This window comes from Ambystoma mexicanum, chromosome 7q (genome assembly GCF_040938575.1).
Source record: "Ambystoma mexicanum isolate Mex_15411 chromosome 7q, UKY_AmexF1_1, whole genome shotgun sequence".
Lineage (NCBI taxonomy): Eukaryota > Metazoa > Chordata > Amphibia > Caudata > Ambystomatidae > Ambystoma > Ambystoma mexicanum.
In genome coordinates, this window is record NC_090941.1 from 642740808 (window position 1) to 642766867 (window position 26060).

The following is a 26060-nucleotide window of genomic DNA, read 5'->3' on the forward strand; positions in this document are numbered from 1 at the left end:
GTTGATGGGCTACTCTGGAGGGCTTTGCTATTCATGGAGCATGGTCCAGGACGGATGCCCTCTTGCATATCAATCTGCTCGAGCTCAGGTCAGTGGGCCTGGCCCTCAGGACATTCTTGCCCCTCATCAGGGACAGGTCTGTTCTGGTCAGGACGGACAATTGAACTACAATGTTTTAACTAAACAAGCAGGGTGTCACCCGTTCCCCCACCTCTGCATGGAGGCAGTTTCGATCTGCGAATGGGTCCTGATGACGGGGATTTGGATTCTGGCAGTCCACCTTCCGGGAGACTGCAATGCAGAAGATCATTTGAGATTCTTGTGGTACAACACCTACGAGTGGGCACAATGACTCTTTGTTGCTCCAGTTCCAGCGTTGGGGGTTTGCAGACCTGGATTTGTTCACATCTCCCTGAATGCCAATTGGCTTCATGGGCAGGTCAGGGTTGTGGGTTACTTGGAGACACCTTTCAAATCTGTTGGCACGGCCACAGGTGTTATGCGTTCCCGCCCACCCCTATGCTCCAACAGACCCTCTGAAAGTTCCAGGCCTCTGTGGGTTGCTGCCTCATCCTGGTTGCCCCCACTTGCCTTTGAGACCCAGTCTTTCAGATCTACTGCAGTTGTGTTCTCAGGGTGCCATCCATTTTCCGATCCCCAGCAGGGGCTTCCTGATGCAACAGGGCAGGGCAGTGGAACACCCAGACCCGGCCAAACTGGCCCTGGCGGCCTGGTTCCTGATCAGCTGAGGCTTCTGGATGCTCAATTTTCAGGCAACAACTGGGACATCATTCAGCAGGTTAGGAGGCCCTCAAATTGGTCCCAGTATAAAACTGAATGGAGTAGGTTTGGCCACTGGGCTCGCAACAAGGGTATGGACCCTGTCACCTGTCCTCTGGATGACATACTGGCTTTGTCAGCACACCTGGCTCGCTCTGGAGTTGAGGTGGATACTTTCCGCACGGATTTGGCGGCCATCAGGGCTTACAAGGATTCCATCGAGCATGTGTTTTCTGCAGCCAACCCGGTGGTTAAGGCCCACCTTAAAGGGTTGTCTGGGCTTTTTCCTCTGGTGCATAGGCTGCATCCGGTCTGGGACCTCAATGTGGTTTTTGCAGCTTTGCAAAGCAAGCCTTTCGAGCCGATGACCTCTGTGGACATCCGATTGGTGATGCTAAAGACTGTTTTGCTGGTGTGTCTCACTCTGCGCGCAGGGTTACTGTTCTGCAGGTGTTGTATTCATGCAAGCCCTTCACGTTTCACAATAAGATCATCTTGCTTGCTCACCCAAACCTCTTGCCCAAGGTGGTCTCTGTTCCATCTGAATCAAGACATCTGCCTGCCGGTGTTCTTCACAAACTCACAGTCGGATACAGAGAGGTCACTACATTCCTTGGACCTCAAGAGGGTTCTCAAGTTTGATCTCTCTCGGACAAAATCCTTCAGGAAGTTCAAGGCATTGTTCGTGAATTTTGGGGTCTTCTCCCACCGCTCGCAGGCTTCCAAGGCTTCCATCGCCCGTAGGATGGTTCAGGCCATTTCGGAGGCATACACAGCCATGGGCAAACATGCTCCTGACGGGATTCATGCCCATGCGGTCAGAGCTAAGGCAATGGGCGTTGCGTTTTAGAGACATGCTTCTTGGGATGTCATCAGCAAGGCAGATACTTGGGCCACTCTGTTGGCCTTCTGTAAGCACTACTCGCTGGACACCAGCTCCAGGCGTGATGCAGAGTTTAGTCAGATGATTCTGAAGAACCTTTCGCTTCATCCTAAATATTAGGCTGGTCGTCACAGCTCCACCCTATGTTCTTGTTCGGTGGAATTGTCCACAATGATGGAGGAAAGGGGATGGGAGGCATGAGTAATTAAAGTTTCTCACCGTAATGACTAGCGTACTCATAGTCATAATCCCCTTTTATCGATAACTCCCACCGACTTTATCCCCGCTAGTATGCCAATGGCTTATAGGTAATGAGTAGCCAGGTATCTAAGCGTCTGATGTGTTCAAAGGAGACTTAGGTGAGGTGCTGAAGGGCGGGCCTCGGTTGGGCGTTGCCACACCTGAGGCCGTGCCCCTGCACGCTATTCAAAATTTAAGGGGGAAGCTACATTTTTTGCACTGCCAAAGGTTCCGGTACTGTCCCCATGTTGGGTGACGCCCAAAAGGATGGAGGGAAGGGGACTATGAGTACCCTATTCACTATGGTGAGAAACTTCAATGTTTTGAATACTGCTAAATGGGACGGATGACCAAATATGAACTAATAAATGCCGAAAAAGTCGAAAAGCACTGCATGAGTTTAGTATGCTGAATTAAAGAAAAGGATATGAGAATATTGCACGAAGTAAACTGAAAGTGAAGTGCGAACAAGAGGAATTTAATGAAACAGAATTTACAAGCAAAGTGGAAAGAGCAAAAAGCAAAACACTGTTGGACAGTGTTAAAGCAAGGTGGTAACAAGGAGAAATACCACATAGGAAAGTGTGTGAAAGTCACATAGTGATAAAGGCAAGAAGCCAGTAAAGTGAACCAGAATTATAAGTGAACAATAATGCAGAAAGGAAACCTATGTTGTCAAGGAAGTCATATGAGAAAGATTGAACTGTTATTGAGTGCCAAGGGTTATCGGTTGCGTGACCTGTGATGGGTGGACCGTGTGGTCCGACAACTGCACCTAGACCGAGTAACCCTTCCTTGGAGTAGACCAAGAGAAGTCAAGAGGCTGAGGCCGGTTAGCCAAAAGCTGTTCAAGTGATGGAAATAAAAGGCAAACTAAACAAGTTGATGAGACTGTGAATTTTAAGTCTAAAGAACTGTGTTGAACTTGGGTAAGGGAACCCTGAGACCTTTTGTGGAACTGTGTCATACTTGTGGAAGGAAAACCTGAGACCCTTTTGATTGAACTTTCTTGAACTTTTCGAAGGGAGCGATACTGGAGCTGGAAGAAGCTCGGAATTTTAATTTGAACACTGTTACTTTGGTTGCTGACGTCCCTACACATTGTTTAGCTTTAGTTGTGAGGGCAAGTATACTTTTTAAGTTGAACTTACTGACTCAAACTATCCTTAGTTTATTTAGGTAGGTAAATCCCATATATGGGAAGCTAGGACTTCCATCATCCTGACATTTAAGTTTATAAAGACTTTTTACTTGAACTTTGAATCTGTTGTCTGTGTCTTTCTTCATTATGCCTTCACAGGGTGTAACATACTGCATTAATCCATGGTATCCTCCCTGTATCCCAGATGAGGAAATCCCTCCACATGAGATCCTCCCACTGAGTACTACCCCCAGGGGTACTATCTGGCCTCATTGAATGGGTCTCTCTCTCAGGGACAAGGGATGACATAACAGGATTTGTCAAAGATTCCACAGGCTGGTTTTTGATAGAAAACCTGCAGCAGAAGACACCACAGTTGTAAAGGTACAACTTTCACAGGTTTTGGCAATTTTGTTCTGCCATGTGAAAGATAGTTTCTTTCACCTAGCTAAAATTGTAATGCACAATAACTTCCTATTAGCGGTTTGTATATAACTATTAGTCATTTGTCTTTCCTTATTTTTCCAGTTGCGTTGAACTATGGAATTTATAAACAGGATCTGCCAGCGCCTGAAGAGAAACCAAAGATAGTGGTATTTGTTGATATGGGTCACTCTGCATTTCAGGTTTCCGCCTGTGCTTTCAACAAGGGAAGGCTAAAGGTACAGTCACACTGTTCTTAAAGTAAATGTGTTCAATGGGTGAGCCTTGTATTAATGCTGTCTATGTATGTGATGCCTCAGAATGACAAATATGCATATTAACTGCACAAGTGCCAAGGACATTTTCTTGAGAAAAGCCATAGAGGAATGCGTGGCCATCCATGTTCTTTGCAATAATAATTATATTGTTAGGTACACTCCTTACTCATACATCCTGTCCCCTTTCCTCCATCCTTGTGGGTGTCCTCAAACATGGGGACGGTACTGGAACCTTTGTCAGCAAAACATTAAGCTTCCCCATTAAATTTAGTATAGCGTGCGAGGGCGTAGACTCAGGTGTGGAAATGCCCCGCTGAGGCCTCGCCCTCCGGCGCCTCACCTCAGTCCCTTTTTCCATCTGGACGGTGTCGGACCTGGCAGCCAGCGCAGAGACTTACTCTTACGTCCCTTCCTTTCCTATATACTGCATGGGCGTCCCTCGCTAGAGATAGGAGACGGAACCTTTTTCACCAGAAAAAAATCTTCCCCTTTAACTTTAGAGGCGCGCAGAGGTGCTGCCCTGGGAGCATACGCTCCCCTGACTCTGCCCACCAGCGCGCTCCCTAGTCCCCTTATCCATGTCGATGGGAACGGGCTGATTTCACCAGCGCTCCTTGGTTTAGCTTTGGATATGTAATACCACGCGCTCTTCCCCGGATACTTTCTTCTGTCTTTATGCCTTCTTTTATCTATCAGGTACTCTGTCCTCTGCCGCCACGCTCCTCCCTGGCACATGTCGACTTTAGCTGGCTTCAGCAGGTGTCCAGCCTGCGAGGAGCTCTTCTAGACATCAGATCCCCACTCTCTTTGCCTCCGCTGCCTTGGCCCTGACCGCGGATGGGAAGGTTGCAACGCGTGTCACATACTTTCTTCGCGTGCTTTGAAGAACAGACTAGCCAGGTGGAGGGAGCTCTTCGGGAAGTCGTCTCTAGAGGACTTGAAGGACTTCGTCAGACACAGGTCAAGGCCCAAGGGAGGGCCGCTCTTTTCCAGTGCACTCCGCAGTGGTGACTCCTTTCCTTGGAAACACCCAGACGGGAGGAACCTCTAAGGTTCTCGTACCAACACGAATACCGAGGCTAATTCGGCTGCCGGCCACCAGGCTGAGACAGTGCTGAGGTACCGCAATGTTTTTTTACCGGGTGTACACCCGAGGTGCTCTGCCCTTGTACCGGCAACATGTCCAAGGGGGCGCCTGCACGCAGCACTACTGGAATCTCTGCTGAGGGCGAACCGCCTACCAGACCTCGGCCTGAGGTGCAGGGTAGGCCTCACACTCCATCGCCAAGTGTCCTGGAGGAGGCTGGGCCCAGTGTGCCAAGCACCACCTTTGGCACGTGGGATGCAGCTCGACAAGATGGCCACTGCGCCATACAAAATGGCTGCTAGTCCAATATCTTCTCAAGGAACGGAGCAGGTGGGAGAACGAGTTACAAGGTGGAACTGGTGTCAAACAGGTATGTGTCCTTCAGCTTATCCATCAGCATTGCAGGGCAGGTTTACCCCACAACCGGCTAGACAGAGTACGCCCTGGCCTCAGCAGCCACCCGCTACCCCATCAATATCATATACCACCCCACCGGCCTGCGAGGACAGGTTCTTTGAAAAGTTACGCATGCTCATGAGATCTCCTCAGATGGGGGCCATCCTCAGGGATGTAATCAGGGGCATGCTCCCTCAGGCCCCTCAACCTGCGGCCTATAGTAATTCCTGCTATGGCTCCAGCGCCGCAGGCTGGACGTCTCCCGGACGTCCGTCTTCCCTGCCTCCCACAGTTCAGGCGATTCCATACAAGTCACCACACCTCAGCCCTTGGCGCCCTGCACTCCTCAACCCGTTCCGGACCAGCCGGACGCCCTGGTGGACATGGACGAGGAAGAAGACCTCGACACACCCTCACCAGCCAAGGTCTTCCACAAACGGCTCTCCGGTCTGGCAGAGTACTTGTGCCTTCATAAACCCGAAGTCGAACAACTGGAGGCGGGGGTATTGCCAGAGGTCCTCACTTTACGCCCCGCCGCTAGAACGGGGATCCCGATGCAGAAGGACATTGTCGCCTTGGCCAAAAAGGGGTGGCTCAAGCCCCATTCTGCCCAGCCTGTCAATCGGCGCATAGACGCCAAGTATAAGCAAATGAAGGGGGTTCCATTCTTGCTGTCGGCACACCCTCAACCACACTCTTTGGTGATCGCTGCAGCGTCACCCTACTCAAAGCCTCAGTCGTCATCGGCCACCTCATCCTCACCGCTGCTAGGCAAGGACGAGAAGATCTTGGAGGCGTATGGGAAGAAGCTTTATTCCAACGCTTTGCTGCATCTTCTTCAATCGAACGCGGATGCCATGCTGGCAGCCATTAACCAGAGGCTGTGGCGGGAAACAGCCGACTTCCTTACAGAACTTCCCGTGCAGAGCCAGGCACACTTCAAGGCTGGACTGGCAGAGGCTTGTCCTTGGCCTCAAGCCCAGGGATCGTATCTCTCCAGGACTGAAATCTCTGCACTGGCTCCCAATGGCTGCGAGGATTAAGTTCAAAACCCTCTGCATTGTCCACAAGGCCTTCTGGGGTCTGGGGCCTCAATACCTTCAACTCTCTCTTCCTAGATATCTTCCCTCTCGAGCTCTTCGCTCATACGCCTCCAACTCCCTCAGGGTCAGTCGCTTCTCCAAGCAACGACTTGGTGGCAGATCTCTCTCTTCGGCTGGGGCCTCCCTCTGGAACAGCCTCCCTGAAACTTGAGGAGAACCATCTTTGGTTTCAGAAGCACCTCAAAACCTTTCTCTTTGCTTCTGCTTTCTCTCCCCCTCTGCTCTGCTAAAGTCCTGGCTGTTACTGAAACTGCACTGGTTCCCTGGTCACCCATTTTATCTTGGGCCTTAGCCCTGCCAGATGCACGCCTGCACTGCCTCCCTGGCAACCCCTGCACCTTTGGACTGTTTTCTGTATACCTACAGTCCCCCCACTAGCACTTATGTTCTGCACTCACCCTGCACTTGCCACTTGCTGGCCATTTATTTATCTTGTTATTCTATTATCCCATGCACTGCACTCCTCCCTGCACTTGTCTTCCTCCCCCTTCATTTGCACTTGCGCAATCTGAGTGACACTTCACCTCGTAAGTTTGTTGTCTGTCTTCCCTCTGTTCCCCCTCCCTTGCCTCGTCACGCTTTGAAACACTTGTGTATAGGCGCTTTATAAATGCCACATCATATCATATCATATATCATAAAATGTTGGCCCAAGACATCATGGAGTCCACCGTGGCCCACATTGACACCTCTGTCGGGCCATATGCATCGCCACGGATATGAGAAGGACTGCCTGGGCTCGGGCTACTGCTTTTAACCCAGATGTCCAGGAACGCATATTGGACCTTCCATTCGAGGGGGGAGACAACTTTCATTCCACCACTGATGAGGAGTTCTATCAAAAGAAAAACAGTTTGCAAACTGCTAAGTCTTTATTCTTACGAAGGCCATGCCCAAGGCGTACACCTAGCCACATCAATGCTCTGACAAGGGGCGGGCGTTTGGAGGGTGTGATGAAAAAGGGGTTGTTGCCGGTGAAGAAACGTTGTTTATAGGGATTTGTGCGCAAGGGGGTTAGGAAAACTACAATCCCCAAGGTCCTTTGCATCACAGTTGACTGGGAAGGCAGGTGCCGCCAACTGCTATTTAAGGACTCCTCGACCCGTGCTACCTGCTGGTGATTGATGGCGTGACACAGGCTGGAGGAAATAGAGTGCTCAGTTGGAACACATGGAGACTTCTGTTATTTGGAGCGGGGGCCAGCAGTCATTCTGTCAGTCCCGGGCCCGGCGGTGAAACTTTGCGGCTCTCCCTGATGAGCTGAGCTGCATAAGGCAGGACGCCGTTCAACGTAGGATATTCCCTTCCTGGGATGGTGCCAGTGAGCTCCCTCAGGCCTCAGATAAATGCTCACTTGAATGTTATTGCGGTGGTGACGACGTGCTCATAAGGAGTTCGATTTGGAACGCTCTGTGAAAGTTTGCTATGAACTATGCACAACAGTGCGGTGCGGTTTGGGAACACACATGATCAATGGTTCTATGAGTACATATAAGTGTGTTAAAGTCGCACAGGTGTTACCTGGACTGAGAAAGACACTCAGCAGGATGAACCCAAGGGGCAAAGCGTATCGTGAAGTAACGCTATGTTTTTTCGTGGCTGCATTGTGTCTCGTTTCATGTTGTATCATTTCTCCAGCACGGGGTCTGGCATGGATTCACATGCTCATGAATATTCCCCATCGTCAGGCTGGGAATACTCGGTAAAGAAAAAATCAGTTTCAGTTTCGTTTCTGAACTGTCTTTCTCCTAATAACCAATCACTGGTCTCTGGGTCATACTGCCCCCAGCCAAAGACTGCCCTCTACCTAAGCCCCTCCTCTGGCAGCTATCCTCAGATTTTTTACCGCACGTTCAAGTGTTGGGAGTCCTCGTGCTATAGCTCTCGAGCTTTTACTGCATTTTGCGATTTTTCAAAGAGTTTAATCTCATTTTTTCGGTCAATCAAGCCTCAAGCTCCACCGTTTCTACTTCCGATCAACGGGGACCCGTTTTGGAATTTTCTACGCCCCTCAAGGGCAAAGTTTTCGTCGAGTTCCGCTTCTTGCAGGATTCCAGAAGATCTTTGAGGCCTACCCTGCGTGGACATTTCCCAGGACAAAGGAAACACGACGCCCGGATCCAAGCTGTTCAGGAGCTGGCTTGGATGCAGATTGCAGAATGTCTTCAAGGAGGACGAGCATTCTAGATGCCTCTCCTGCTTTTACGAAGACAAAATGCACGTGGAGAAGGACTGTGCGTTTTGCAAGAACATGTCGAAGCCGACTATGAAGGATCGGCGTATCTGCCTCACCAACTGGCTGGAAGGGAAGAGCCCAGCGGTAGGTGAGAAGAAGAAGTCTGAGCGGTCTTCTAAGACCTTTGAGGGCTCTCTGGCGACGGGGGCCCAACAAAAGGCAAAGCACCGCGAGTCTGCGGACACCGGGAGCGCCGATCGGTTGGGCTCCTCGGCTGCCAGGCAGGGCGCTCTTTCACCAACGCCATCAACCACGAGCCAACGCTGTGGCTCGGGGAAGAGGAAATCGGAGAACCCGGGTAAGCTTCGAGAGAAGTCCTAGTCGATCCCGATGGAGAGAGCTGAGGGGGAGCGAGGCGGTGACCCTCCCCCCAAGGTGAAGGCCTCAAGCGCGTCCAAAGTCTTGAAGGCCTTGATTCACCCGGCTAAGACCTCTAACGAGGGAGTCGTGGCGGCCCTAGCGAAGCCTGTGGAGGCTACCCCAGTGGAGGCAACCTTGGGGCCCAGAGTTTCCCTGCCACCGCAGAGAGAATCCTCTTTTTAACCCATCGATAAGACCCCGGTGAGAACCCCAGTGGAAAAAGGGGGGGCGGTGGCCATCAACGTCACGGGTACAGCCTCTGAAGAGGAGCTGGCTGGTGTCGTGAAGATCCTGAGTAAGAAGTTCGAGGAGGTCTGGTCCCACAGGAGGGATCCCGACGAGGTGGACGAAGAAAGTGACAGTGGTGCCGACAATGATCCCGTGGAGGCGGAGGATTCCACTCCCCAACCTTCGTGCCCGTTGCAGCCGGCACCTAGGCCACAGAACAACTCAGGAGCAATCCTGATGGCGATCCAGGCCTTGTGTACGGAGATAAGGACAAGGTTTCCCTTACCCCCAAAGGACGATCCAGCGGAGCCTGGACCGTCGGGAATCCCTCCAAGCAAGAGGAGGAGAGTTCATCCCCCCCCGCCCTTCCAGCATTCGCGGCCCTCACATCCTTCATCTCCTTCCCCTGATCCGAGGGATGACACGGGAACAGAGACGGCCACGACGGGGACAGATGGTGACGGTGGTGACGCCAGGATGGGCCTTTCATCACCACCTCCTCGGGCCTCCACGCCCGATGAAATTGGCTCCTTCCACCCCATGATCGCCAGGGAATCCGAGCTCTTCCAGCTCTGCCCCGAAGAACAGAAGAAGGAAGGTGTCCTATATCAATGGCTTGAGGCCAAGAGGAAGACGGTCCCCTCGGTCCCGTTACTTGCTGACGTCTGGGACGAGGGGCTGTCGCTCCTGAAGAACACGACTCCTGCCAAGAGAGACTGGTACGAGAAGAAGTACAGAGTCCCGGATTCCGCCCCCATGTGCCTTAGGGCACAGCCAACCCCGGATTCGGTTGTCTCGGTGGCGGCTAAGAAGAAAGCTGCGGGGGCGATGGCTTCAACTTCGACTTCCCCGCCGGACGGCGAGGGGAAGAAACTGGATGCTATGGGACGACGGGTCATCTCGTCGGCGGCGGCGACAACGATTAAAGCAGCCAACGCCCTTGAGATTCTGGCCCGCTACGACAGGGAGCTGTGGTTTAAGATCGCTCCTCTGCTGGACTTCCTCCCGGACGACAAGAGGGCTGAGGCCCTGGAGATACTGCAGGAAGGTGAGGTGGCGTCAGACCACGCCATAACGGTGGCCACGGACATTGCTGACACCGCTTTCCACCAGATGGGCAACAGTGTTTGCCTTCGCCGGCGTGGTTGGCTCAAGGCAACCGATTTCTGCCAGGACGTGCAAACCAGAGTTTTGGAAATGCCTTTCGACAGGAACAACCTGTTGGGCAAGACAGTGGACGAGTCCCAGCAGGCCATCAAGGCCGACACGGAGACGGCTCGGGCCTTGGGAGTTGTGCAGCAACAACGGCTGCCCTTTCGGAACTCCGGATGCAAGCAAGGTGCCTCCAAAGGTTTCGGCGGCGGCTTCTCAACGTACCGCCAGGCGGCCCGCTCCTCGTCGCAGGAGGCCTACAGAAGATGCGGCAAGTCAGGAGGTTCTCGTCGTCGTTGCCAAGGAATCCAAGGCGGCAAGGCCACTACCAAGCAGGACTGAACCGGCTGTAGCGTCGGGCCCCCACCTGAGCACACCGGTGGGAGGCCGGCTGGCGAAGTTCATCAGCGTGTGGGAGTCCATCTCCACCGACCGATAAGTGCTGGATGCCGTGGCCCGCGGGCACACGGAGGAGTTTCTAAAGAAGTGGCCAGGAAGGAAACTATGTCCCTCAACTGCTGCTGGAAGCAAGGGCGTTGCTGAAGAAATGAGCCATCGAGCTCGTCCCAAAGAGGCTCCTGGGCTCCGGAGGGTACTCATGATACTCGCTCGTAAGAAAGAAGACCGGCGGCTGACGACCCATCCTGGACCTTCGTCGTTTAAACAAGTACATCAAGTCCCAGAAGTTGCGGGTGGTCAACCTCCAGCACGTACTGGGGCAGCTAGAGGAGGCCAACTTCCTATCGTCGCTGGACTTGTAGGATGCCTACTTCCACATCCCCATTCTAAAAGGATATCGAAGGTTTCTCAGATTCATAGTCCAAGGGCGTCACTACCAGTTCAAGGCCCTTCCTTTCGGATTGAAGTTGGCACCCAGGGTGTTCACCAAGTGCCTAGCACCAGTGGCGGCGTGGCTGCGCCTGCAGGGGATCCCCGTCTACCCCTACCTGGACGACTGGCCTATCCGAGCAAAGACAAGAGAACTCACCGTCGAGCACACAGTGAAGACCGTCCAACTGCTCACGGATCTGGGATTTTCCATCAACTTCGTGAAATCCCACTTGGTCCCGTCGCAAGTCGCACTGTTCCTGGGAGCCAGGCTCGACACACTGGCGCGATCGTCCTCTCCGTCGGAAACCAACTCAGACGGTCCCGGTGTAGGATGATCCTCGTCGCACCGGCGTGGCCGAGACAGATCTGGTTCCCGGACCTTCTGGACATGTCAGCCTCCCCCCTAGGCAAACTGCCGATGGACGCAGATCTCCTCGCCAGAGAAGGAGGCGCCATCCTCCACCACGACCCAAGGTCGCTCAACTTGCAGGTCTGGCTCCTGCAGCACTAGAGTTTGGATGGTATGATATCCCGGCGTCCTGCAAGGAGGTGCTTGCAGAGGCCAGGGTGTCCTCAACTCTAAAGTGCTATGGACACAAATGGAAGAGGTTTTCTGTCTGGTGCCGGGCCCAGAAGATTAACCCTCTGCGGATTACGCCCCCTCAGGTGCTGCCGTACCTATTATCGCTGGCCAAAGCGGGGCTGGCCCATGCCTCTATCAAGATCCATCTGGAGGCTATCTCCCGCTATACCAGAACTCAGGGGCGCTCATACCTGTGGTCCCATCGCCTGGTGAAGGAGTTCTTGAAGGGACTGTTCCGATCGTTCCCGCCGGTGAAGGCTACGGCCCCGGCGTGGGAGCTCAACGTGGTGCTGACCAGGCTCATGGGGCCGCAAGTCGAGCCTCATTGAAGTTCCTGTCGTGGAAAACAGCTTTTCTTGTGGCCATCATCTCTGCACGACGAGTGCGAGAGATCCAGGCCCTCTCCTGCAAGCTTCCATACCTGACTTTCCACGAGACGAGGGTGGTGCTGAGGACGCACCCCTCCTTCATGCCCAAAGTGCTGTCGGACTTCCATCTCAATGAGCCCTTGGTGTTACCTGTTTTCTTCCCGTCGCCTTTGTCGCCGGCCGAGAGGACTTTGCACTCGCTGGATGTAGCTAGAGCGCTGAAGTTTGACGTGGCCCGCACAAAGAGTTTTTGGAAGACATCACAGCTGTTGTGAACTTTGGACCTGTGAACCATTGGAAGGCCCTCTCAAGGCTTCCATTTCCAGATGGCTCTCCGGCTGCATCATGCACTGTCACTGGTTGGCAAACCGTCCGTTGCCCGGCCGTCTGAGAGCCCATTCGAACAGAGCGATTGTTGCTACCACGGCGTTCCTATCTGGTGTGCCCCTGCTGGACATCTGCAGGGCTGCTACGTGGAGGTCGACTCACACCTGCACAAGATTCTACTGCGCCGACCGGGATTCCAGGGAGGAGTCCAGAGTCGGCCAGGCAGTGCTGCGCAACCTGTTCGCCTCAAGGTGGGCCTGGTGAGGAGGTAAGAGATGCTTAATGTTGAGTTGATGAAATGCTTAATGTTGAGCCTGTTGCCACCTCCCGTGGTTGTGCATGTGTGTACTGCTATGTATGCTTGTATTCAGAGACCAGTGATTGGTTATTAGGAGAAAGACAGTTCAGAAATGAAAGTGAAACTGATTTTTTCTTTACCAAGGATTCCCAGCCTGACGACGGGGAATATTCATGAGCAACTGGAGAACAACAGTTACAGGTAAGTAACTTGTTCCTTATCATGTTCATAGTACTGTTCAACATTATCAGGGGATTCAGGTGCCATGAGAGGAGCGCTGAGACACGCATTTGAGGGGTATTACTAATTAAGAAGTATGTGCCTCCAGGATTCAAGAGTCTACAAGTGTTCAGTGTTATGTTCCATCCATGCTTCATGTGCTTATGTTTGTGGCTATCTTTAGGAAGGTTGCAAATACAGTGTGGTGAGTTAGTATTCTAATTAAGAAGGATACTGACATTAGGTGTGCTGAGGCAAGCCTAGTATGGTTTTGTTCTTGTTTGTATGTTCTCCACTTCTCCTTTTCCGGTTACCCCCTTTTCCGGTTACCCTAAACACCACCTCCCTATCCACAACCCCTCCCTAACCCTCTTCCCCCCTTTCGACTGCCTCAGGGTACCTGTGTTTCTACAATCAGGAGCCCGTGTCAACCAAGGTGGGAGGGGTCACTACTTTTGGCTTCTGTGGCTATGAAGGAGTTGTGTATACTCCAGGGGTGTGACAGAGGGTTCAGCGGCTTCCAAGAACAGAGGTCTAGAAATCCTGACTGTTAGCCGAGTCAACACCGGCGCAAACAACAAAAGGGGGGGAGCAAGGGCTTTTTTCAGTCCCCCTCCTCCACAGCAGCCTCAGAGGGAAAGAAGGCATGACGCGTTCCTTTGGGTCCACGTGTCTCCAGTGGGGGGCAGGCTTACCCTTCACGCACAGTTTTGGCATCAGAAGTTCGCAGAGCCCTCAATCATCTCTGAAGTATCCACGTGGTACCACCTAACGATCCCTTCCTCTTCACTCTCACAGATTGCGACAGCAACTCTGTTGGCAGAAGTTCGGTCGCTCGACGAGAGCTAGGGCGTGGAAGAAGTCCCAGCCTCCCAGCGAGGATTGGGCTTTTACTCCAGGATTTTCGCCATACAAAAGAAGAACCAGGCCTGAGAGTTGTGTTGGACCTTTCCTCCCTCAACCTCTCCCTCCCTCTTCAAAAATTCAAGATGGTTATGCCAGCAGTGATTGCGGAGACATTGCGCAGGGGAGACTGGATGTGCTCCCTGGATCTGAAGGACGCTTATCTACACATCCCGATTTGGCAGCAGCATCGCTCCTTTCTACGATTCAGGATCATGGGCTGCTAATTCCAATACGAGGTGCTACCTACCCTTCGGCCTCAATTCAGCCCCTAGGGTATTGATTAGGCTCATGAATGCGGTGGCAGCCCTCCTCGGGGCTGTAGGAGAGAGGGCATACCCTAACTTTTCTACCGCGATTAAACTATATAAACGTGGTACTGTTTTAGGCTATTGTATTAGCCTCAAACATAAACCCGCTTGACCAAATACTTTTTATTTTGGCTCCGGTCGGGTTTAGTCCCCATTTCTTTTTTGTTAAAGTCCTTCTTGTGTTTTACTTTTCGCACCAAACCAGGTTTGCCTTCTTTGTTCGCCGATCTTTGGCGGGCTTCTGTCCAGAAGCCCATCTTTGGCGTCTGGGTGTCTAGGTGGGCTGAATTTGAGGGAGGAGTTTAGTCACCCCCTGTACAGGGTCTCCTTGGAGACCCAAGTCGCACTTTGTGTCGATTGGCTGAGGTGGTTGTCCGGGCCGGACAACCCCCCTGCTGGGTGATTGACAGCCAGGCTTTGTGAATGGGTGATTTTGGCATGAAAGGCAGGCCTCTTGGGCTGGAAGTCAGAGTCGCCACTGGAACTGCAAAAACCAAAGAGAAGCGGAGAAGAAGACGGCTGCTGCAACTCCCGAGTACCGGTGAAGCCCTGCTGCAGTCCTTGGCTATCTACACTTCAAAGACAGAGAAGATCCAGTCCGGTGTCTTCTTCCCTTGATCATGGTGGGATCAACCAGCTCATCTTCCACAGCCAGAGTATCCTCTTCTTGGTCGAAATCGCTGCACGCAGCTGTAGTGGTCCGCATAGCCATCTGAAGAGTCTCTCCTGTTTTAAATGAGCGCACCTTTTATTCACTGTTGCTTCGCTGCTGCTGGCCTCATCCCTGGGTAGTGCAGATCGCTCCAGACATCCTCCTTCTTGTCCCTACGACTGAAGCTCGAGGAACCGCGAGTCTGCAGGAACTACCAGGAACAACTGCCGTGGCACCAGCTTGCTTCAACCGAATAAGGTACTGTGTCTGACTTCGAGGAATTGGGGTGAACCCTTCTTCCTCACTAAAGGCTTGTCCTTTTCTTCCTTCCCTCTTATAACTTTTGCCTCCCTTTGTGACAACATCTAAGTACTCCTGGCAATCTCGAATCGTGAACTGTGCTAACCGTGTGATTCTCTGCAACAGGACCCCTGTTACATTTGACACTGGCACATGCCTATTGACTTTTATCTACTGGTTAGAAGGTACCCTCTGATTCTATCTGCCTTGACAAAAGTACTGCCTATGATTTTGATCCTCAATTCTCTTGTGTTAATTCATGTGCTTTGTGTGTTTTGACTTCGGTTACATTTCTTCCCACGGGTACGCTTAGTTTTCGTAAGACCGAACTGTGATTACTGTTAAAAAGTGATTGCGTATGTACTCCCGGTAACGTCTTTTGTTTCACAACACCGGTTTGTCAAAACCCAATGTACTTACCTTGAATTGATCAACACAAGGGGAATTGGTTGTGTGTAGTATATTTGAAGCGTGGTTTGATTTTAATAGAAGTAGTGTTTTGCGAACAGATGGTTTAAAAATAAATGTACTTATATTTTTTAACCAGAAACCTTGAGTCAAAGTTTGCTTGAGTCACAGTAATTGTAGTCCTTTGTGTAATCTCTATTACTGCTCATTTGCTCTTGAGATAAGTCTGGCTGCTTAGCCATTGCTACCACTCTTTCTGTGTAGTATAGGCTTGTACCAAAGGTGAAATTGTATTACCACTTGTACTCTCAATTGTGTGCAGTGGTCCCTAAGGGTACTGCATATGATTCTGCCTAACAACCAGGTGCTATCATTCTCTGCATTTTTAGTTAAATCAGGGTGTCAGGTGGACACGTGTCGACCATACCTGGTGGCCATCAGAGCATACAGGAACTCAGACAGGTCTTCCTTTTCTTCATCCAACCCAGTGGTAAAAGGGCATCTGGTGTGGCTAACAAGACTGTACCCACCGGTCAAGTGCCTGCACCCAATTTGGGACCTGAATCGGGTTCTCAGTGCCTTGGCGCACAAACCGTTTGAGCCCATGGCTACAGTAGACATTAAATTAGTCACTGTCAAGACAGCGCTCTGGGGGGGCAGGGGGGCTCACATCGGCTTGCAGAGTCAGCGAGATGCTGGCTCTAGTGGCCATAGAACCCTACACAGTGTTTTATCTGGACAAGCTGGTGCTCATCCTAGGTTCCTCCCAAAAGTCAGTTCATCTTTCTATCTCAACAAGGAGACCGTGCTCCCCACCTTCTTCCCTAAACCGGCAGAAGAGGCAGAAAGGGTGTTCCACTGTCTCAACGTCAGACAAGCTTTAAAATTCTACCTGGCTAGGACTAAACACTTTCGCAAATAAGATGTCTTATTCATCACATTCCAGTGTTCAAAACCAGGCGATCAAGCATCTAAGGCATCTATAGCCAGATGGATGGTTGCAGCCATTCACAAGGCTTACAGGACACAACATAGAGAGGTCACAAGGGACATGCACACACATGCGATCAGGGCCAAGGCAGCAGCTGCCACTTTTCAACGCCATGTCCCATGAAAGGTGATAAGCAAGGCAGCCACATGGGCCGCCCCATTGCATTCTGGTTTGGATACCAGTACTCGGGCTGACGCTGCCTTCGGGTACGCGGTTCTGCGTAACGTGTTTGCATAAAATCCACAATCAATCTCCTCCTCAGTGCAATCTCCTCCTTAGTCAGTCGTAATCACCCATTATATGATATGATATTTCATTTGTATCACGCTTGTAGGCAAGTGTTTCAGAGAGCAACAAGGCAAGGGAAGGAAACAAGGGAGAACAAAAAACAATCTTACTAGCCCCAGTGACATTGAGAACGCGCAAGTGCATTTGCATGCAGGATGAAGGAAAGGGGGACGGGACATGGAGTAATTAAGTGTTACTCACCGGAGTGACTAACCCATTCCCAGTCCTTAGTCCCCTTTCCTCCATATGTCCAGTCATCCTTCCCCCAAAAACATAGCAGGGTTGTTAAACGTCCTAATGCAGCCAACGCGTCAAAGGGGATTGAGGTGTGTCACCGGTTGGCGGGTTCAAGGGAGCGCATGCTCCCAGGGCCGCGCCCCCACACGTATGCATTAAAAGGGAAAGTATTATTTTTCTGGTGAAAAAGGTTCCGTTCCCATCCCTGGCAAGGAACGCCCATGCAGGATGGAGCTAAGGGGACTAAAAACTAGGAGTAATGAGTAACACTTAATCTGTTCGAGGTCAGAGCAGTGGACTGGCCCTCAGGGCTTTCTTGCCCCTCATCAGGGACAGGCCTGTTCTGGTCAGGACGGACATTTCAAATGGATTGTGTCCTCCAATGTATTCCACATCTTTGACATGTAATGTCCACAGCTGTGCTATTTTGGACTTTTTTTCGGCAGAGGGCATCCTTAGTCGATGGCGTCGGGTCAATGTCCTTTGAAGGCCTGCATCGAGGGCGACGTCACAGGATGTTAGAAATAGGACGCACGGCGCCCGTAGCCTCTGCTCCGTTTTTTCTGCAAACGTGTTTGCTTTGAGAACTCGGGGCACCTTGTGTATGCCTCGTGAATGTCTTCTTCGACTCCGCTGTCTGGCTTTAAGACTTGCCCGACTGTAAGCCTAAGATGTCTATTACGGACCCGCACAGCATTTATTTGTGGTGTCTGGGCGAGAGTCATGACACCGAAGACTGTTCGAAATGCCAGTCGCTGACTGCTAAGGCCTTGCAGGAGCATAAGGGGAAGTTACAGGTAGGTAGGGGTTCTAAACCCACTAAGTCCCGTAAATCTGCGAAGGGGATGTCCACCGACAATTCGATGGGCGACTCTCCGCGTCCGAAGGAGTCCCAGGAATTTCGGTCCCGGAGTGGGTCCCACCATTCGTCCTCCTCGTCTCAGCATTCCCGGAAGCACCGTCACTGGTCGCCTTCCCTGTACTCCTCGGAGGCTGGCGCCACAAGGAAAGAGGAATGGGCAGCCTTCAGGGAGCAGATGCTGGCGATTTTTCAATCCCAGGGCACAGTTCCGTCCGCGCCTTCGGAAGAGCCGGCAGGGAACGTTCTCAGTCCGAGGCTCGCGCACTTTCGGGCCCGGTGTTAAGAAGGATTTCTGAACTCTGTCCAGGGGGGGCAGAGGTTCAGAAGGCCAACCTAGTTTCTTGGAACAGGGTAACCTCTGGACAAGCCAGACCAATCAGGGTAGCTATGGCAGGCGGTCAAGACTAAGGCCCTCATTCTGAGTTTGGAGGTAAGTAATGTTCCTCACCGGCATGGCGCAAATAGCGTGTCCGTGCTGTCACCAGTCCGCTAATAGAGGACTATCACGACTTCGCGGGCACAAGCTTTACGCCATGCCGGTAGGATATTTAGTGCCATGCCGTAAAAGGCTCCCAAAATGCCCTTAGCGACATCAAGCATAGCGCAGATAACACTACCGACATTGTTCAGTGCGTCATTAGCGGTGACTGTAAATAGCGGTGAACGCTAATAACGGTCACCGCTAATAAGTGGAACCGGAAGTAGCGTCATCGCACAGGAACGGGAAGGAGCATGGCAGCCATCTTTAAAAAACAATCCATTGCCATCCTCACCACACAGGACCCCTGGGACTCTGCTGATTTTTTTCAAAACATCCACCTCCAAGACAGCTATGCATAAGGCCCTGAAGAAGGGAGCTGCCCGCCTGCGAAAAGAACGTTTCAATGAGGATGAGCTGCAGATGCTGGTGGACACACTGCAGGAGCATGCTGCCATTGTGTTCTCTAACAATATGAAGAGAGAGGCAGTGCTAATGAAGAAAGAGATAGGGGCACTTGTTGCCCAGAAGGTCAGTGCTGTGGGGAACACACCACGCACAGTAAAGACTGTTGCAAGCGCTGGGACGACCTGCGACTAAGGGTACGCAACATCCTCTCTGTTAACCGCAGCCAGGCCATGGGAACAGGAGGAGGTCCCAGTTTGCGATAAAGCTCACCCCATGGGAGGACATCTGCGCAAGCATGATAGGGATGGAAGGCATCGAAGGTGTAGGCGAGATGGAGTGTGGCGCCACAACATCGGGTAATGGAGGTGAGTGTCCAAAGTAAACATTGCTATGCCAAATCTGATGAAAGTCAACCAATATGTCAGTTCAAAGAGTCAAGCTATGGTCGCCCACACACAAACACTCCCAGCAAAGTAGGTTGATGCATCACAGACACATGCAGATGCCTGGTGCAAGGCAATATCGTACATGACACATGCCACACAAAGTAGGAAATGGCACGAGTCACACAGCGTGCATGTCCAAAATAGTATGCATGTCAGACAGCACTGTTCCTGGGCAACATGAGTGATGCCGACATATGCCTGCATTAACCACCCATGTATCAAATAACATGCTCATCCAAACACAAGTGCCTATTACCCCCAATTGTGTGGATTAGCAAATGTCCTAATGTATGTATAATGCCTATCAAAACATCACTCATGCCGTCCCTCTCTCCGACCCCCACAGGCACTGACCATGACAGCAATGGGCAGGACGCAACCCCTGCACAGGTCACACCCCGAAAGAGGTCCCGGGATGACAGCAACCGTCCTTCAACCTCGAGGGGACAACCCAGGGGCCACCGTGTAGCGACATGCAAGCTACCCCAGGCACTCATTACACCTCCACCCCTTGCCCAGCATGATGATACATGCGAGGCACTAGCATCTGAGGAGTCTAGTTTGGCTGGTGAGGTGGCAGCCACGGCACCCCTGACTGTGGAGGACACACAGGAGGACATCTGGGTCCCCATGGAGGACGATCTTTCTGATGTGGTCCATACCCCAACTCCACCGGTATCCCCGGTATCGTCGCTTGATACAGAGCACGCCACCACCCCGGAGCAGTCTACTCCTGAGCAGACGGAGGGACACTTCAGACCTATTTTCAGGGCGAGGGAGGCTGAGAAGGCTGGGCAGGAGAGCCAGGGGCCGACTACCACCACAGGTGCACCCGCGGGGCCGCAGCGGTCTGACCTGCTAACTTCCCTTGTGCGTGAGTTTGTCTAGGACAACAGACGGTATCAGGTATTAATATCGCCACATATATCGTCCCGTAAATAATATCGCCGGGAAAATGTCGTGGCGATATTATTTGGATGACCATATATGTGGCGATAGTGGCAAAAAAAATGTTAACAAAAAAAATGTAAATAAAAATAAATACATTTGGGGGTTGCGGGGGTGTCCCCCGCATGTTCCATGCAATAATGTTGCCACAAAGAACGACAATTTTTCGGCGATATTTTTGTATGGCAATATTTTTGTGGCGAAATTATTACATGGAACCCAACAGACTGGCCAGGGAGGAGTGGCGTCAGGACTTAGCCACACTAGGCTGGTCCATCACGGACAACCCTGCCTCCATGGCGAAATCATTCTCAGAGAACACCAGCCGCCTCTGCGAGGTGGTCTCGGCCCTCCGGCAGATGTTACGCCGTATAGCGGATGCCATGGAGGTAGGGCATCCCGCTACACATCCACAGCAGGCGGCCACACGTTCTTCCTCTAGTTCAACGCAAACAAGCCCGCTCCGCAGGTCGGCCTGTACCCAGCGCCGGCAAGACATGCTGCCCCCTTGACCAGGGAGTTCAAATTAGTTGTCAGGGCAGCCTCATGTAGGCTCTGGAGACTCAATGGGACTTGTATGTGGGAGTTGTGGGGGGAGGGGGATGGGGGTGAGGGTGTGTGGGGGAGTTGGGGGAGGGGGGATAGGTTTTTTTTGGGGGAAGGGGGAGGAGGGGTGAGGGTGGTGGATGATTTGTTTACTTACGTTTACATTGTTACATTTAATACACCGGTTGTGTGAAAAACAAGACCTGAGTGGACATTCATCATTATGCATGCGTCATTTATTCAGTTACAGTGTATAGTGTAGATGTAACCCTACACCCAGTGCCCTCTGTCCAACCATCATGTCACCCTCTGCTGCCATGTGTGTCTCTAATATTGTGTAATCACTGACTTGCGCACAGTACGCCCCTCCTGTGCATCGCCACCGCAATGATGTCCAGCCACATCTTCTTCTTCCCCTTCATCATCACCAGGTGGTTGCAGTTCGATGCCAGGGGCACTTTCCGGGGGATGAACATATCGTGCAGCTTGACACATGCCATGATGATCTTGGCCACCTTCTCATGGCTGTAGAGGAGTGCCCCACCCGACCGGCTGAGGCAGCGAAATCGTGCCTTCAACAGGCCAAAGGTCTGCTCGATGTCCACATGGATAAGGGTATGGGAACGATTGTGGTCCTCCTCGTGCTCGTTCTGTGGGTTTCGGACAGGGGTGAGGAGCCACGGCTTCAAGGGATAGCCACTATCACCTGCATGAGAGGCCATGAAAGGTAAATGTCATGCGATTGATGATGGACAGCTGTACCAGTCACACTTGCCGGCAGATTATCGTTGGTCACATGCACATGTCCCTGGTTGTATGCAAGCCATTTTTAGGCCCTCAATTTGTCCTGTGCCATGGAATTATGGTGTGGGTTGCATCTTCAAGATGATACACGGTGTGCTCTGCCGTATTGTAGGTCATGCATTGTGTGCGCATAGTGATGTGTTTGCGTGAATTTAGTGATTTTTTGTGTTGTGTAGGATTTTCTGATGGTGAGCGTTGGCAGTAGGGTCTGCAATTTTTGGCATTCTGCGCTGATTATTCCCATGGTGACATGCAGCTTTCCTGTGGTTGATCCGGGATATTGGGAACAACAATGTGTGAAGAACTTGCTTGCGTCACCTTCCATCTGCACCTGTTTGTGGTGGCATAGTTTGTGATTGCGGTAAACCATCTCCATGGCATGGAGGCCACCTTTTGTTTCTAGTATCTCCTGGGGAGTCTGTGGTAGAGATAATTATTCCGTTGTGTGCTTGAGGTGGCCATCCGCCACTTCCTTCAGGATGCAAGTGAATGAGGGTGGGGATATGCCATGTATGTGCCTCACTGTGTGATGGTAGGTGGCTGTTGTACAGATGTGGAGCACCAACACTACCTTCAGTAGAGGGGGGGATGGCGATGCGTATTTCAATGAGGCTGACAGTCGTGTATCATGTCCACAATGGTGTTGATGGTGTCCCGGTCCAGACGGTACAGGGTGTGGTTGTGCTGCGGGTTTGGGTTGGAGGGACTGGCTCTGATGTTTGGGATTGGGGGCTGCATGCATGGTTACGCTGACTCCACTGGTGGGGCATGCAGGGCCTGTCTCACCCTCCTTTTCCTGCTGTGTCTCCTTTGTGGTACCTGCTGTTGTTGTTGGTGTTGTTGCTGGTGTTGCAATGCATCCATGTCCTCCTGCTGAAGTGTTGATGCTGCTATTGGATTGATCTTGGTGTGGTAAGGGGTGTGGTGTGTGGGTGTGCTCCTTTTGTAGTGGGCCAGACTCCATTGCCTCCACCTGTGCTGATTGTGTGCACCTGTGGCAGTTGGGGTCACTGCACATGGCATTCTACGGTAGGTCTACGATGCCAGTATTTACGGCATGCCATGAACCACTTTTAACGCCTTCATGAAGCCGTTATTTGCATGTCCTTGTGATCTCCTCCAGTTTACGGCATGCCGCTATTGCCGGCATGGTGGGTCACGTGCCTGCTCCCAGACCGCTATTAACGGCACCATACTTTACGATGGTGCTTTTAGCGGTCGGGTTGGTCAGAATAGCCTGTAGCGGTAATCGATGCCGGTATTCCTTTACCGGCATCGTTGTTCCCTTAGCACCAACCTCGGAATGACCCCCTAAGTCTCAGGAGGGTTGAGGGTGACTGAAGGACCTCAATGAGCACACAGAGCAAGGACACTTACAAATTACTCCAGACAGGTGTTATATTAAAAATATAGACACATTTATTAAAAGGCCTTTGTAACACAGACTATAGCAAAGAATCACAGTAACACTAAATAAACCAATGCATCACACTCAATACAATATATATACAAGACCAGGAGGGTCAAAAGGGAGGAATGCACAAAATATGTTGACAACCTAGAGGGGACGAAAACAGGCAGTGCAGTTATCTTTAGAACCAGTTCAACATGAGTTACTCACCTAACTAAGAGGCAGTCCAAGCCCTAAGAAGAGTTGAGTCTTGTGCTCAATAGTACATGTGTGCCAATGCACGTGGTTGTTCCAATGGACAAAGCAAGGTCTCTTTGGGGGTCTCTAACAGCTCGGGAAGGTGGATAAGGTGATGAAGAATAAGTTCCCACTATTCAAGAAGGACCACCACTTGAAGGCAGAGGCAGTTGCAGAGTTTGTGATGGAGTCGCTATTTCGCAATAGCAGTGGACAGGAGAGGGGCCCCCAGGGGCCATTCGTGCGTAAAGATGGGCTCTGACGCTAGGGGCCAGTGGTCCCCGAGGCAAAGAAACCCAAACTTCGGCAGGTTAGTCCAATTCGGTTGCAGGTTCGACGGTGGCAAAAAGGACGTCTTGGCACCTTTTAGTTCCTGAGATCCAGCGAGGATTTTCAAATGGGACAGTGGTGATTTCTCCGCTCCGGGGGGATGAATCGCCCCAGTTTCACTGCAGCAGGCTTCCGGGGCAAGAGGGTACAAATGCAGCGGACTTGCAAAGGACGTTGCCGCAGCAGGGCAACACAGTAACCACGTTTACTCCGGTCCAGGCGCACTCGTCTCACTTCAGACCTGGGAATGCCAAGTGTACGAAATCTGGTGTGAGAGTGCTGTGAACACAGAGCTAGCAGTATACCAAGTTTGGAAGGCCTCCTCGAAACGACGGCAGAGACAGAGCAAAGGTCCTGCATAAGCTGGTCAGACCACTGGTTAGCCCAGGAACACTTCCGAGAAAGCTTACTTGCAGGTTTTGGTTAAGGTGCCGAGAATAGTTGGTCCCACTATTCCAATGGGTCGAAGCGTCTTCGCAGACCTTCTGTCACGGTCCATACCCCCAAACTTCAGGTGCAGACCAACATGCCCAGGGCTTTGGGTTCCATGGGGGCCTTAAAGGCACCAATAAGTCTCATGGGGGCCTCCTGGACTAGGTTGTGGCGCCGTTGGCGCCAGGCTCATACTGCCATCACCAACATGACAAGTTTCAAACCCAGTGAAGCACGTGTAAACCAATCTGAAGCGGACTGAAGGGACTACTTGCCTAAGGAACTATTTGCTTGGGTGTGGTTGCTGGGACTACTTTTCCTAAGGACTACTTTCTGAAGACTATATAATCCTCGCCCTTTGTACAGAACACGCTTCGCGTTATTCTGCACTCCTGCAGCGTAAAGCTCCCTGTGTCTGCAAACTCTAGGCCAGTCTTCAGCTACGCCCGTCCAGTTGTCTCGAGCTACCTGCACGGAAGAAAGAGAGAAAAGAGAGCAGAACAAGACACCTGATTTTTCCATCTCGGTATTCCTGGAGTCTCTGTTACTGCCGAGCTGCAAGGGAGAGGGCACCAGGTTAGCTGCGCTGACCACGCAAGCTACTTCGCTATTCAGCGCAACTCTAATACTTACCAGAAGCCTGCTCAGTTCAGCGGTCCATCGGAGCACCATCACGTGATCGCCACCCATCATCCGATTGCCGCTCCGGAGCTGCCACAGCTGTAGAAATATAAAAGAAGACATCAGGTCAGTCGCGTAGTGGGAAATGCCTCATTTAGACTTAAAATCTTGCACAACGCCGCTACTCACCCAGAGACAGCAATTCTTCGCGGACCCGCAATACATCTTCACGCAAACTCTGTTCTGGAGATCCCACACCTGCAGAATGCAAAGAACAGCAGGTTAGTTGTGCAGAGAACAAAACCGTGGGGAAAGACTTTCACATAGTGCTGGCGCAAAACTTACCTTTGGAAGCCAGCTACCATTCCTGAAAAGGACCTCGCTCCTTATTAAGCACGAGGGGAAACCTGTAGGAAGGGGCAGAGGAGTGGACTTTACAACTTGAACTCTTAAGCAATCCATACCTTTAGAAATAAACTTACCTATTGAGTCACAGTTGTTTGGAACTCTGCAGGATCAGTGAAGTAACTAGATCCTATAACTACTATGCACCACTGCATAGAGACGCAGGACAGAGAGCCCGCCATTCACAATACAAAGGTGAGACATAGCAGAGGGGTGCAAGAGGAGGTCACGGGAAGCGGGAGTTTGGTAACATTTGATTTAACATTTTTAGGCAAACCTGCTTCTGTGACGAAGTCAGAGGAGGGGCACAAGGAACCACTCATCACCAGAACATCAGTTCTGTTCGGCGCCCCCGTGGAGATCAGGGGAGCGTAACAGAACGCAAAGCCTCACACAAACCTCTACCTGGGTGCCATGGAAACCTCGGAGACCGACCAATTAGCTCAGCTTTTGAGGGAACTCAGAGCAGAGGTGCATTCGGCTCAACAAGAGACTAACGCTCTAAGAAGAGAGCTGATTATTGCAAAAGAGCGCACCGATGATTTAGCCTGGCAACTACTTCAAGCCCAGGCTGGCCACACGCCATTGCCAACAATGGGGGCATCAGTCCCAACTCAAGTAATCCAGTGCAAGTGGTCCTTCCGGGAGCCATACCTTTGGCTCCACCAGAACATTTTGCGGGGGATCCCAAACGGTTTGCGGTTTTTATGAACCATTGCCACCTACACTTCCTATGCAGGCCAGGGCCTTTCCGAACGATCAAGCAAAAGTGGCTTTTGTTCTTTCATACCTCAGGGGGAGTGCGGCGGACTGGTCCATACCACTGGTTAATCAAGACGACCCCCTTCTTGGAGACTTCCAGGGGTTTCAGCAGAATATGGAGAAGCTGTTTCTACAGCATGGGGTCTGGCATGGATTCACATGCTCATGAATATTCCCCGTCGTCAGGCCGGGAACCCTCAGTAAAGAAAAAACCAGTATCAGTTTTGTTTCTTATCTGTCTTTCTTTGTAGTAACCAATCACTGATCTCTGGGTCATACTGCCCCCAGCCAATGACTGCCCTCTCCCTAAGTCCCTCCCCTGGCAGCCATCCTCAGATTTTTACTGC

General features: G+C 51.6%; 1 protein-coding gene across 1 annotated transcript in view; it reads left to right on the plus strand.

Annotated features, from left to right (window-relative positions):
• HSPH1 (heat shock protein family H (Hsp110) member 1) overlaps nt 1-26060 on the plus strand; it is a 2244846-nt gene that overhangs the window by 884197 nt on the left and 1334589 nt on the right. Inside the window, exon 6 of the mRNA XM_069639955.1 lies at nt 3573-3706. Coding sequence (XP_069496056.1) covers nt 3573-3706 — 134 coding nt within the window. The remainder of the gene's footprint in view (nt 1-3572; nt 3707-26060) is intronic.